Source organism: Falco naumanni, chromosome 1 (genome assembly GCF_017639655.2).
Source record: "Falco naumanni isolate bFalNau1 chromosome 1, bFalNau1.pat, whole genome shotgun sequence".
Classification (NCBI taxonomy): domain Eukaryota; kingdom Metazoa; phylum Chordata; class Aves; order Falconiformes; family Falconidae; genus Falco; species Falco naumanni.
The window spans coordinates 58,333,591-58,349,015 of record NC_054054.1 but is presented as its reverse complement, the minus strand read 5'-3'; the positions used below and the strand labels follow the sequence as shown (position 1 = coordinate 58,349,015).

Below are 15,425 nucleotides of genomic sequence, written 5' to 3'. Positions count from 1 at the left end.
ATCTTGCTACCAGTGAACAGCAGATTTCATTGAGCTGTCTTTCCTTTGGGTATTGTGAATTTGGGAACCCAGCTTGTTAGCTGCTTCACAGCTAACTTGTTCTATCCTTGATTTATACTTTTATTTTTCTGTCTCTCTGGTCCTTAATTAAAGAAACGGTGCTTTTGGAGGCTGTAAATCAGAACTGTGTTGAACTTGCTGCAGCCGTCTTCGGTCAGCATGGAACATCCCGGTCTTTCTGACTTTCTCATCAGTACCTCTTTCTTGGCACAATGGCCAGCTGCTGTCTCCTTTTAGGATTCACACAGATTATGGGTCTGATCATTTGGTCCTTTTCCCCTTTTGTCTTCATGATTCAGCTTTGAAAACGGGCATGCAAATACCAGAAGTAGGGAAGCTGCATCTCTTAGGTGTCTGGATTTCTCTCTCTTCCTTTAACTTTTTTTGTTGTTCTAAATTCCAAATAATATGCAGTTAAATTAGTTTTTGAACTAGAGTGGCTCATTAAAAAATGTAACATTTGAGCATGAGGGAAGGGAGAAATTTGCAATTATTAGATGTCTGTCAAAAACCTTGCTTTCAGTATATCAAATGGCATAGCTGAGTCTGACAGGACTTTTCAAAGACTTCAGCCTTATCTCTGGACATAACGTAATGTTTTTGTTTAATAAACTTCTAATTTGTCTACCAGATAACTGCTACACTTGTTTTTGTTATATTCTGTTTTCTGAGATGTCTGGCCGATTAGGTACTGTGACCATGATGGTAAAAGGAAGGGACAGGGTATCAAAACCTGTGAGGAAAACTCTAAGCTTGTTGGTGAAACTGATTAATGACAGAAGCCCCAGAATTTTGGTGCTCTCTTCTCTTTGTCACGCTTGCCATGCCCTGCAAAACATTTTGGAATAGAGATGCACAGAAGTGTGCACTGTAATACTTACCTATTGTTGTGATATTTATTTTGAAGTGTGGTTTAGAGTTCCTGATCTGTATCGTAGTGTAACTGTAAAGAATTTATTTTTTCTTAATCAAACCAACATGATTCAGTCAATATCTTTACATATTGTGTAATATGTAAAATAATTAAAAAAAATCTACTTAGCTTCAGAAAACTACTTTCAGAGTACAATGGTACACTAGACAGTGTGTAAAGTATATAAATAATCCTTGAGAAGTCAAGGAATGCAAGAGAAAGGAGGAACTTGAATTGAGGTACTGTATCCCATACAAATCACTGTTTGCAGCACCAGTGTCATCACATTAGGACATTTGGACCAAAGCAGAGGAACTGCAGATGGGAAAAAGAGGAGGGGAAGGGCACCATGACAAGAGCTGGAAGGCAGTTGCAGACAAATGTCTCACCAAAAGGGGAAGATAAGATAATATTATTTCCGAGCATTAGAAATCTCTAAAAGGAAAATTTTGTGGTAACTTCTCAGATCAGGCAAGAGGCCACACCAGAGCCCTGTACTGCATCCTGCTGACTCATTCCCAGCAGCCATTCCTGTCTTGGCATTGATGAAGTTAAGGAGCGGGCAGTTGTTCAAAGCAAAAGTCCTCTGAAAGTGTAGTAGAGGGGGAGCAGGAGAAGTGTTTTCAGCAGAAAATATACAATGCATGTGATTACTTTTGTTGGTCTTTTTCCCTATTATATTTAAAAAAAAATGGTTGAGTGTAGCAACTGTTGCTTTCTGTGGATTGACCTAGTCAGATGGCTATGTATATGAGCTGTTAATATATATTGATCTCATCCTGTTTATGTATTGATCTGTATATGATACCTAAACCACTGTATTCAGCAAAGCAGCGGGAAGAAAAAAAGTCTACAGAAACTCAGTGAATCACAATAATTGGGCAGATAGCTTGTAAAAATAGCATACCCAGGGATCCATTACTTAAGGAAGATTGTGTTGAAGCATCTAGTTGCTTTGAAAGACTCTTCCTTATTTCTTGCACTATCATATGTTACAAATCAGCATGCTTTTTCTCGTGAGGAATCCCCTTGGAGCTGCTGCCCATGAACAGTGCGCAGCATCAGCACTCAGATCACACTTGGCGATGGAATAGAGGGAGCTGCTGCAGATGCCCTGGCCACTTTGGGATGCGCTGCCTCCTGCCTCCATCACTGGAGGAAGGTCAAGTTAGTACTATGTGGAAGAGAAATTGAAAGATTATGTCAGATCGTCTGTCTTCTCCTTTCTTAAAGCATGGCATGAAATTTGCTGTTCCTATTCATTTGTGGTTTGTTCAGAAGAAGGGTAACTCAACCTTCTTCCCATGATCCTTCCACCCACTCAGGCTTTGACAGAGGATGTGGGTTCCTGGGATGACAGAAATGGGGCTTGGCAATCCTCTTACCTGGTTTGGGAGATATCACAGATTTGCTAAATATAGCCTTGCTGTTGCAGCAGACTGTAAGCACAGCTGCTCTGTAATGGGTATCAAATGAACTGCTGGGGTGTTTTATTTTCCATGAAACAAAGCTTGTTTTGGCGTGTTTATAAGCATGTTGTAAATGCCATCAAAATGTGTTTAGGAGTTAAATGTCTCCTGAGGAAAAACTAGAGGGAAGTTTTTTGTTTAAGAAAAAATAAATAAAAAAAGAATCCAACACAGTTAATCCCAATATGTGGCTGTAGCCCCAGGTGAGGGTTCTCCCCCTGAATTCATTCACAACAGTGACAAATGCAGTGTCCTGGAGGAGAGAGAAGACTGACGGAACTGAATGCAGATGAGCCTCACAAATTCCTGATTTAAGCTTAGCAACAGCAACAATAAAAAGGAAATTTGTAAATGCAGAAGTACTGACGGTTCATTCTGTTATGGATTATCCTTTTCATGCAAGGAGAATCCACGAAACCTGAAGTGTTGGTAGTTCATCACATCATACCAACAGCCTTCAGCATTGGAAGTGAAGCATTGGCTTTGGGATATTTAAACTGCCACGGGGAAGTTAGGGCGCACCCTTTCCATAGCTTTTTGGTGGCTGAAGAAGTTTGGACTGTTCCTGATATTCCCATGGTTGAGTGGTAGTGGTTATGTTGAGGCTGACATACCTTTTTTTAATATGTCAATCCTAACACGTTATAATTAGTAGCAAAAAAATCCTAGATTTTTTTTCTGTAGCTGTAATAATTGTCCTGCTAAGAAAAAACGAGCTTTTAAGATCATGTTATTTTTGCTTGTATCCTGCCCACCTCAGAGGAGTTACTAAATAGAAGTGCTCATCTTAGAATATAAATGTTGTCTTAAGCTTACTCCATTATTCAAGCAATGTTTAGTGTAACCCTGTCATTTTCTTATAGTGATCCAGCTGCCAAAGCTCTCTGGGAGTCCTTCATGAACCTCAAACAAAAGGAAGCTGTGATGGAGGCTCGGAGACACCTTGTGGAGGCTGCGAGCAGAGAAAATTTACCTATTAAGATGAACATGGGTGAGTAGTGTGATGTGAAAGATGTTGTCGGCTCCTTTTCTTCCACTTAACCCTCAGAGAAAACTCACCCCATCCTTGGTTCATCCCCATACTTGACAACAGATTTCAGGTGAGCATCGTGGCTACCATAGGGTCATTCTGGTATATAAGTGAGAGGCAGTTGTTTTCTTTGAAATACAACAGTCTTAAAAAGACTCAGAGCAGTGGTGAGGCAATGGAGTTCTATGAAGGATGGTTCTAAAGGCATGCAAATGATGAGCAGTGCTGCTTGCCTTTATTTTGCAAAGCATGAGGATTTGGGTATTCTTAAGAAGTCAGCAGGATTTGTGTCCTGAAAGCAAGCATTGTAATTAGCAGCTGATCTGATAGAATTTAATCTTGCATATGATAACATTACATAAGTAGTGAGGTTTATGTGAAATAAGGCTGCCTGGCTCAAAAGAGTTTAAGCTGAAAACCACATCTAGGCACGATTTAAACCTGAATTCTTCAAAATATTAGAGATACAGATTATAACATAATGACTTTCAATAGCTTTTTTTTAGAACCTCATTCTCACTATATACCATACTCAGTGAAATGCAGGAACTGATATAACGTTAGGCTTATAAAAACTGGTATTGCTCTATACTACAATGATTTTTTGCATTTTATGTACTCTTAAGGCTATCTTACGCTGAACTTTTCATCAAGAGAGAAAGGTCCTCATGGAGTAAGAGTAATAGGCTTTTGTCTGGGACTCCAGAGTAAACTGCCAACATATTGTAGAAGAATTAGATGTACAGCCAACTCATGAACTCTTTAACAACTATAACATTTCATATATAGTATGGTCTTTACAAATACCTACAGCATGCCTTTAGTAGATTATTAGTCAGAAATACTAGATTTCTGCAACAGTAATGCTGTAAGCTGTTTTAAGGAAATAGAAAAGGAACAGCTGTGAGAAGGCTGTTACAAACTTGTCTGAAGGAGGTAAGGCACAGTAAATAACCAAAATCTTGTGTAATCTTTCACCGATACTCTGTGTGTGAGTATTCACCATAATCACATTAAGAAGCCCCCACTGTTTTTCTATTACATACGCCTTGAAAAATGCTTATGAATGTTGAAGTTCAACTTTGTTTTTGAAGTAATTACTTGCCATCTTTGAGAGGTAACAATCTATCGACCGCCTTTGCTGCTTTGTGTGAATGGTTAGATCGGTTGCCCTTTCCTCTGTGTCCCCTTCCTGGGGTATCCAGTGAAGGCTGCAATAACCTGGTTCTTAATCATTGCTTAATAATTAGCTGACACCGAGGGCAGCCTAAGCATCTGACGTGTGAGCCCAATATGGTGCTGTATAGAAACATTTGAGAGTTGATCATGAAACAAATTTCTGACTTGTTTTTTTGTTGAAGTGTAGCTGTAATTTACTAATGTTTATGGAATTCTGTTATTTATTTTGTGCACATGTATCTTGCACTAGAGTCATAACAAGTTGTTAACTTTGTAGTTGAACTTCAAAGGGTGAAACAAAACTTAAGGCAATCTTGTAAATGATAAACAGAGATAAAATGAGAAACAAGAAAAGGACGGCACTACAGTCACACTTCTTATTGAGCCTAAATGCAAAAAACTTGAAACAACCCCAGATGTCACATTGTCCATTGACACATATTTATTAATGACTTTTTAGAACAGATCTACATCTTCACAGCATTCATTGCTCATTCATCATGCTACAGAACATCTTCATTCTCTGTAGGGAAGCTGGAAATTGTGTTGTTTATCAATTGCTGCTTTTGCTGAGAAGGAAAAAAAAAAAAATTAGTGGCCTGTTCTGGTCCCAATTCCTATGTTTAGTTGAAAGGCTCCTTCCACTGCAGCTGTGATATGAGGCAGCACTGGCTTGAGAGAAGGGAAATGCTTTCACTCTGCTCTGTGCTTAGACTTGAGGTTTTACAGTTTTACCTCGGGTACTGCCTGTAGCAGAAGATCTTGGTGGATTGCACACTGGTTTTCCCAACACTTAAGGTATTTTCTGAGTTTTTTATGACCCTAATACTAAATGACAGAGCTTTTCTAGCATGAACGTTGCCTCTTACTCTCTTTACTAAGACCAGCTGTGTCAGATGGTAAGAGTATTTTCCTTACTACTACTTTTTTGCTTTTTTTCCCCCTGGAAATAAGGAGTGAATTACATTTGAAAGCAAAGCTTTGAATTCCGTTTGGTGTAGCTGAGCCCTCCTGCAGTGGCCACCTGCCTGAAAAACTGCACCATGTGTGACACTGGCAGTGTGGGAGCCCTGTGCAGTGATGGGAAATCTGATCCTATCCTGTTTCCATATTTTCAGTGCAAGGAAAATAAATTCTGTTGTTTTCTGGGCTTTGAAAGGCTGCTTATTACTCTGAGGTGTGCATGTGCTTGCCCACATTCCTCTTGCAAGCAAGGTGCCTGACAGCCAATTTTCCTCTTTCTCTGCCTGGCTGCATGTGGCAGGAGCTCCAACAGTTAGCTGTGGGAGGACACACAGCTCAAGATTTTGCTTTCTGATATCTTCTGAATGTGGTCGTCTCCTCCTCCTGCAAGGAAAGGAGAAATGTAGAAGGAGACATGTCCATTCCCCAATGCCCCCAAATGTCTGCAGGCCACTGGGAACTCCATCTTCTCTGGCTGAAATCAGCAAGGGTGGAGAGAGGAGTTCTGAGGAAGGAGAAGAAAGAGAAATAAAGAAAATAAGCAATTTTGGCCATATTTGTTGAGCTGAATAGATTGGAGCACTGCTCTCAGGTGTTCTTGATTTGCATATTTATTTCATTAGCTGTGTCAAGGAAAGTGGTAGTGGGGATGTCTGGAAGTCCTATTGACTGTTTCAGAAGGGATCAGTGTAGAAAGAAGGCGGCTGAAGATGAGCTGGCAACAGGTCATTGAAAATTTTGGGTGAAGCTTTTAAAGCAAGCACCATTTCAAATTTAAGACCATCTCCACAAAATTTGTAAATAGAGCATGAATCTCTCCTTTTGCTGTAGCTGCTTCATACTCAGGTTCTCAGGTGGAACATTAAGTGGTTTTACACCATCTTCAAGGGGGATTTGCCTTTTTTTTTACTGTTTTCTTCCATTTATGCCTGAGGAAACTGCATATTTTGTCTGTCATTTCACTTTGAGTGAAAGAACTATGTTGTTACAAACTTCAGCAAGTGACACAGGCTAGTAAGCTGTCCAGAACTGTTTATTGCAAGCAATTTGAAGTCCTATTTCTTTTTAAAGGCGAATTGCAAGTCTTAGGAAACTGCATCACAGAGGGAGACAAAATGACAAGTTATGGTCCATAAACCAAACTAGAACACAAAACTATGGAGCTACTTTTCCCTTTCCTTACGGAACAAAACCTGAGCTGGATAGCTATGTAGCACATTTGATTTTTCTGAGGTCAGTTCTGGAGGAGGCAGGCAAAGCACTGTGCAGAATTCCAGCCAGCATAAAGGCTTTATGCATGCTACATCCTGTTTACTTACTATTTAATTTGTTCCATCCGTAAATACATAACATGGGTATATGGGTTTTGAAGATCTAATTTCCTGTGGAGTTTAGTAATGCTGCCAGTACTGGCTTTTGGGGAGTATTTGTTTGGTGTTGCTTACTGTGGGCATGCTGACATTAAGCCCCATCTTTACAGGATGAGATAAGTGCACTGAAACCACGTTACTAACATAGTAGGTACATTGGAGTTTTGCCTTAACCCTTTTATGTAGATAGATACATTTCCTGAAACAGTATGTGTTTACATGTAAACAGGTGGAGCTGTCTTTTGCCATATGTCCATTGAAATAAAGAAGCATTAAAATATTCTGTATCTTTATATAAATACACATGCAGTCTGTTTAAAAAAAAAAAAAAACAGCACCACCAAAAAACACACACACACTCCAAGAAAACAACAAACAATGCATTTTAAGAACTGTATCAGCTGTTTTGCCTCTAGAGGTAGTTCCATTTGTAGGTTGGATACCCAAATGAATGCTGGTCAGTATCTGAGGAAGATGCATATTTGCCAAATTCTGGTCAGATATCCCATTATATAGGTATAAATGTATAGGTGTAAATTACTTTGGCCTGATAAAAATCCTAGCGTTTAAATAGATTTATTTAAAGAATTAAGTCTCCTTTTGAAATGATCTTTATTTAGAAATTTAGAAGATCATTTAAATAGCTTTTTGGTGAGATTTTGTGTTCTGCTAAATTCAAGAAAGATTGTAAATAATGGAAAGGGATTACTTCTGCTCAGCTTTTAAAGTATATGACTGCAAGGAGTTCTGCTCTGAGACAGCCTGACTTACAGTACGGCAGAAAGGTTGCTGGCTTTTCCATTCATTCACTTCCTGTTCAGTTCTTCATAGGTCTGATGCATATCTTAATCATCTTCTGAACATGGCAGCCCATGAATCTCTTGTCGAAAGCTTTGCTATTAGCATAGTATTTGGCAGTGGTAAAAACCTTGCTACAAATGTTCTTTTGTGGCTTTAGAAACACCCTTGCTCTTCTGTTTGAAAAGAGCACAGTAAACCTTGATTGAGTCTGAATTCTTGTATTGTGTCTTTTTACTGGCCTGGAGACTGATGAAAGCTGAAGCATTGGTATAGTAACAAAAACAAAGTGCAGCCTGCTTTTACACAAGCCCTTGTTAGCAGCAGAAAAGCCTTTTCGTTTCTTTCCATTTAACTGTACAAATACAGTTTGAAAGATCAAACTTACAATAAAATTAGCAAAGCCTCAGGGTTTGTGAAATAAAGAGGAATACAGTAACATTCTCTGATGGGCTAGTTTACATGGGTTGAATTGAACTCTAAAATTTGTGTAGAAATAGGAAGACCTGGCATTTTAGCCTGGAGATATGAAATGTTTTGAGTTATAAAAGTACCTTAAAATGGAAGGAAAATAGAGTTGAATACCTTATCTAAAAATGTAAAGAATATAAAATACAAAATGTACATTTTTATTTTTTTAATGAAAACTTGCACTGGACTGTAATGGTGTTTAACATGCTATTTATTCTTGACAAGACCAGTGTAAAAATATTAAATACCATCAATTCCTGGGATAAACTTTAGGTATAAAAGCTACTCACTAAGAAAATGAGCTGTAATAAAGAAGATGAGGACACACATATCTTGCTAGATAAATCAGTTCTGATCTTGGATATCTAAAATCTACCCTGGCCAGCCATTAGGATAATTCTGTGATAGAGACAAGTAGTGAGACAATGTCAGTCTGGGTTTGAGGTCCTTACAGAGGAGGAGAAGGCAGATCATCATTGTAGGGCTCAAAGCAGTCTGCAGGGTGTTTGGATCCCTTCTGCAGCACATCTCTGGTTGAGTGATGGGTACCTGGATAACCACTAGGCTTGGGAGGCACTATGGCCCTTCCTGATGCAGAGAGGAGATCATACTGTAGGCTGTTCTGGGGGATGTTTATGTACATTTTTCTGTGGCCTGTTTACCTGGTCTCCAAACCCATCAGGAAAGCAAGCTGCAGGATCAGTGAAGCAGCAGCCAAAGTCTTCCTCCAGGCATCTTTGTGAAGCAGGAAGCTTCCCGTAGCAACTCAACTGAGACACGCCTGGCTTAGCCCGAGGAGTCCCAGATTCCTGATGGTGGGTCTCACAGTGCTGCTCCAAGGGCTCACTGCTGTTCTCGGCATTTTTCCAAGGAGAGGGAATGTTGCTTGTCTCTGACCTGAACTCTTTCCACTGCGGAGCCTGGATCCTGAGCAAGCGGTTCCTGAGTTAAACGAGTCTGCTCTTTGTCTCATCAAAAGTAACAGAAGTCCTGCAGTGTGGGACTATCTAGCCACAAGGATTTGGTTTTTCCAGCATGTTGCAATACTGAGTTCCTGATTTCTCCCTGTAGTGCAACTAATAACATCGTCTTGACCTGAAGCAAATGTTCTCAGTCTCAGTGATGGTCAAATATAACAGATGTTTTGTTGCATCACTCACCCCTGGAGGCGGGAAGGCTTTTTGTTTCTCAGTGCTAAATGTTTTTGAAGAGTTTGAAGTGTTTCTGAAAGTTTTGGTTATATTCCTATTTGGGTGGCTTCTATGTAGGCCTTTGCATTCCCAGGGAAATGATTTTTGGAGTTAGACTTTCCTGACAGCTCTTGATGGAGATGGTCTTTCTGAATAGTCACGACTGCATTGAGAACTGTAGAAGGAACTTGATATTATGGCTGTTTCACTGTGCAGTGTTACACCAGGATGAAGTTCAGGGTTTTGACCCTGTTGAGTGTGGTCAGTGTTCATCTAACTAAACAGATCCCATCTTCTGATAGTTATCTGGTTTTGCCAGTCTAGGACAGATGTGTTGCTTCAAGCTTCAGATGTGCAAAGAGTATGTAGCCTGCTGGTTTTTTTTCTTAAGCAACTGAGCTTTTCAGGTCATCTCTGTAACTCGTTAGATATAATAGAAAGGATGAAGAATACTGGTATTTCTGCCAACAAACTTCTCTGTTTTTTGGGAGATGTGACAAAATAGCTGAGATGGGGAGGTGTTCAGGAGCAGAAGTTTGTTTTTCATCAGTAAGTGGCACTGCATTTGTGTGTAGTGTTGCTGAGAAGCATTATCAGCTGAGGAACCATCTTTGCACTAATCGTTATGCTTCTTTCAGGTTGGATGCTGAGTTTGGGAAAGTGCCAATTCACTTGTTTTAGTCTTACCTGCTGGTACACAGAGTAGCAGCCCTGAGAGTACAAAACAATTGCTCAAAAGAGAAAACATAGTTCCAGTTATTCTGAGGTACGTTTGTTAGCTGTGATGTCCATGTGCATGTTCTGCAGTTTGTCTTCCTTCCCTTCTTTTTCAGCCTAGCGTGTGTAGTTGAAAGAAACACATGAGTTAGGAGGAGCAAGTACCTACGCTCTTCATGTGAATCCTGTTCAGGCAACTGGGCTGGGAAATGGATGTTACTGTGTAGGCAACAGTAACATTGTGGCAGAAGTTTGGTGGTAAAAACAGTGGCAGAAGGCTCATTTTGAGAGCACGGTTTGCATCCTTTCTTATCAAGTGCATCCTAGAGAAAGAATTTTGTAATATGAAGCTGACTGAAAAGCCTTTTCAGCAAACTTGCCCTTTTTGATGACTACCTGCAGCTTAGCACAGAATGAGTGGTATCACAAATATGGATGAATTGTAGAATAATTTCATGTTGGAAGGGATCTGTGGAAGCCTAACCCCTGCTAAAACCAAAGGCAGCTAATAGTTAGAATAAATAGATTGGACCTTGTTCGGCTGAATTTTGGATATGTTTAAGGATATGGTTTTACAGCCTGTCTGGGTGCCCTGCACCAGTCTCAACCGCCCTTGTGGAGAAAATGTTCTCCTTAATGTACAGTTTGCACTTGCTGCAGCGTATGACCATTCCTGCTTGTCCTCTCACTGTCCACCTCCAAAAAGCCTGACTCTGTGTTCTCTGTAATCACTCATTATAACCTTGAAGACAGTAAGTAGCTCCCCTCCCTGCTGTTATTTCTTGAAACTAACCAAACCCATCTTCTTTAGCCATTATTTGTGCATTGTTTTCTCTAGCCCTGTAAATGATTGTAGTGACCCTTCTCTCGACCTGCTTTTGTACTGTGGAGCACAAAACTTCATACTCCAGGTACTGTCTCACAAGTACTAAATAAAAGGTTATAACCACTTCCACCTGCCTGCTGGCTGCGTTTATGCTGATGCCATCTAGTACACGGCTTGATGCCATCTAGTACACGGCTTGCTTCCATCACTGCAAGGTTGTACAAGGTCGTACAGCTGATTCATGTTCAACTTGACAGACACATTTAATCCTGAACTTTAGAGGGATTTAGGTCACAGATCCACTGTTAGACTATTGTAAGTGAAAGAAACACAGAAAAAGTTGAAATAAAGGCTGGAAAAAAGCTTTATGATTGCTGCAAAATAGCATGTTGAATGTGGCAAAAGGCTTGCTAGTGTCTACGGGCTTCCATGAAGCGTGTTCTTAGTGAGTGCTATTGTTTCTACAGTTGAAAAGAGAACTGAAAACTGCTGTGTCCCAAATGTTGAAATATTGTGCTAGCAAACAGTAAATTTTAATCCTCCTTTTTGGACTTTTGCTCAAAGACTGGAAATATATAAAAACAAGAGGGCTTCTTAGGCATTGTTACTTAAGCTTACTCTTGTTAACTGCGTTTGTTTTATTTGGGCAAGAGTTTGACAACTGAGAAAGAGATACCGTGCCAGGTCTGGACACAGACTGTGATTCTGTAATACCAAGAAGTTTAAAAGTGAAGGAGCTCTTAACTGGTGGAACAGTGCAGTATTAATTCATGAGGAAGAAGAAAAGTCTAAAGCGATAAAGGCAGCTGTAGGTAGCTTTTATTCTTATTCAGCTCTGTTGATCTTGTAGCTGCTCAGCCAATTGTGTGAACTTTTCTTTTTTTTTTTTTTTTAAACTTAAGAGTTTCTTTCCTTCATCTCTCACCTTTCCTTTCTCCCCTCCCTTAAACTCCTATTTCAGTAAGTTATGTTCCTTTATGACTTGGGGAAAACACCATTTCACACCTACCTGTTACTTGTGCACTAGCTTATGTATCTTTAATACCAGAGTATCAATTTGACCCTTAAAGTGTGTGGTTTGTTTTTGTTTTTGTTTTTTTTTCCCTGGGAAATGTACACACTAAAATCTATCTTACTGAGGAGAGAAAGAGGAAAAAAAACGGTAATAGAACATGTCATTTACACATCCTACCTGTAAAAAGTACCTTGAAATACCAAATCTTCATTGCAAAGATCAAAAGAATGATGTGGAATATGCAACCGCACTGAGTTCTCCTAATGTAAAAACAGCTACAGCTTTTGGGAATGGGTTTGGAAGTGGTCCTCCTGGGAATTAAGTCCTGCCCTCTGCTTAAAGGAAACATGCCTAATTAAGAGAAGGAGACTGGGGCAGGTAATGTGAAGCTCACTCATAACAAAATGAAATAAATTTTAACCAAAACAGATTAGCAGAGAGATGTTTTAATCCAAAACTGAAACTACTCGGAATAGTATTAAAGAAAAAGTTAAGTTTGTAGAGTGTCCTGTACTTCCCCTATTGCAAGAAGTTTATTTGGAGGCAAATTTTCTGTCTCAATATTTTAGGAAGTTATTCTCTGCAGGTGACTTTAAATGGCTTTTTGCTGTTCTTGTTTAGGAAATGAAGTGCTGGTTTTTTTCTGAATTTTTGGGTTGGTTTGGGTTGGGAGGGTTTTTTTTTGTTGTTTGCTTGGTTTTGTTTATTTAATTAGTACTGCATTATACATTATGTAGATTTACCTTAAAAAAAAAAAAAAAAGTGTAATAATGGGACTACTTGCCCTCAAGTTTAAAGAACTACTTTAGTTGGTTCTGAAGTATCAAGCACCGTGTTTAACACTAAACTCTTGTTGAATTTTTAGGGTTTGTTTTTGGGTTTGAAATTTTTTTTTGTTCTGTAACTTAATATTCTTGCAAAAATAACAGTTCCTAGATTAAGTTACTTTACAATGTTTCAGGAAATGTATTTTTGTCTCAACTATCTCATTGTTCAGTGAATAACCTACTGCATGCTAGATAGTCTTTTGTGGTGTAGGATGGGTAATGGTTCAAGCCCTAATTGTAAGTCATGTCATATTTGTGTCTTTGCACTTCACTGCTATAAAACAGTTTGCAGATGGAAGTGAAACACGGAACCGTGTGCACTGATGTGAAACAGAAATATGCTGGTAGTGTGTTATCTTTGATTAAAATGTAGTTGGCACATAGATGCAGAAATATTTTGAAGTTTTGAATTTAAATATTTTTTTAAAAAAGTGCCACTGTGCTTGTAGATTGTCCATTTGTGATGATCAAGACATGGTTAAAAACACAGGAGTAGGTCCCTTAAGCCTCTTTGAACCTGGGTGAAAAACAAAACACTTACTCTTTAAGTCCAAGAAAAGGAAATTTACTGCCATTGCTGTTGTTTAATGGGGAAGCAGCCTGGCTGGTGTGCTATGATATCTTAATTTCATAGTGTGCATCAGGCATAATGACTGTGTTTTGCATCAGCAGAAGAGTTCATGAACATGGGGTGGGAGATGCTGATGCTGGTGTCTGCTGGGCACACAATGGAAACACATGGCACCTGCACTTTGCTGGAACACTGGGGCAGTTGTGGGTGTCAGCACTAAGGACTGTGCTTTGTGTGTTTTAGAACATGACAGAAAGGGCTTCAGAATGTCTTTACGTTAAGAAAGGAATCATCTAGTCAAAAAAAAGGAGGGGAGCAAACTTAAAGATAGTAGCTGAAAGCAATGTAGAAGTAAGAGTGAAGTGTTGCTGAGAACAGCCCGTGCTGAAGGATTTAAACCAAGGGTACAGTACGTGCTGGTATGCTTGCAAAGTCTAGTCTAAGATTTAAGGTAGAACAGTAAAACTGGGTGGCTTGTGCAGTGCTTTTTTGTAAGCATAATTGTGTGAGCCTCATCATTCAGTCCTGCAAAGGATGACTTGTTACACAAGAGACGTGGTGAATTACATATATACATATTCATACATCATCATGTTTTCCATCCCTATTTATTTGCTTTCCACCCAAAATGATTGTTAGGGTATTCTCAGCTGCAGAAGCCTTCCAGAAGTCATCAGAGAAATAATCAGTCCTGTAAATAATGTACCAAAGAACAACAACGACCTCCCTTTCTCTGAGACGGCATGCCAAGAACATGATGAAGTACTCAGTGTCTGAAAACATATGTCTTAGTGCTAAATGAGGACATGCGCAAGCCACCTGAAATCCTTTGGGCGTGTTATTTTAAGACAAACAAGTCGATTCATTTCTGCAAGAAATTTAAAGCGTCCAGGAGATGATTCAACCAAATTTGCAGATTTCAAGTCCCTTTACAATCGTAGTGATTTACTGTTTTGAAGGATTACTGGTTTTTTTTAGGGCTGGCCTGGTACTCAGTATTTATTAACCTAGTGGTAGAGGTGAAAAGTAAGGTGGTAAAATATGACCATGATACATATTTAGTCAAAGACTAAGAAGGGGATTTCAGAAACTCTGGTATGCCAGTATTAAATTGGAAGTTTAATAGAGATGGTGACCCCTAGGAAGCTTAATGGGAAGCTAAACCCCTGGGAGAGTTAGGGCAATGAAGCTGGTGAAGGTCTAGAGAACAAGTCTTATGAGGAATGGTGGAGGGATCTGGGGTTGTTCAGTCTGGAGAGGAGGAGGCTCAGGGGGGATCTTAGTGCTCTCTACAGCTCACTGGCAGGAGGTTGTAGGCAAATAGGGGTAGGTCTCTTCCCAGATAACAAGCAACAGGACAAGAGGAAATGACCTCAAGTTACGCCAGGGGAGGTTTAGATTGGATATTAGGAAAAAATTCTTCACTAAAGGGTAGGTAAGCATCGGAACAGGCTGCCCAGGGAGGTGGTGGAATCACCATCCCTGGAAGTGTTTAAAAACCACGTAGATGTGGTGTGTAGGGACATGGTTTAGTGGTGGACTTGGCAGTCCTGAGTCAACACTTGGACTTGATAATCTTAAAGGTCTTTTCCAACTGAATGATTCTATGATTCTATAATTCTGTGAGATAAGATTTCGCCTACTTATTCAAACAATTCTGAATTTTGCTTTAATGTTTGGGAGGGCAACCAGATAATGTTGATGCTGGCTAGAGATTGTTGTTACTTTTTTGTTCAGGCTGATTTAACAATGAAAAGGGGAAACAGAATGGTAAAGTGTGCAAAGAAGGAAATTGTTGAAGTGGCCATACATTTAAAAAACAAGAAAAGCTCTGAATGACGAAAAAGTAAAAAATATCAATCCATACTGAGACAGCTAAGCTAACAGTTGTGTTTGTTAAAGCCTTCTGAATGTACTCGGGAACTTGCAATGGCAGATAGCCTAGGAGTTGTAAATCATAACTAGGGTCATAATCCTCTGCATTTAGGTGCTTAGAACTCAAAATCTTGATGATTATGTTAGAGTG

The 15,425-nt window shown here is 39.5% G+C and overlaps 1 protein-coding gene across 1 annotated transcript in view; it reads left to right on the top strand.

The window, feature by feature from the left end:
• Positions 1-15,425, top strand: part of SCFD2 (sec1 family domain containing 2) — a 198,509-nt gene that overhangs the window by 29,823 nt on the left and 153,261 nt on the right. Inside the window, exon 3 of the mRNA XM_040595615.1 lies at positions 3,306-3,433. Coding sequence (XP_040451549.1) covers positions 3,306-3,433 — 128 coding nt within the window. The remainder of the gene's footprint in view (positions 1-3,305; positions 3,434-15,425) is intronic.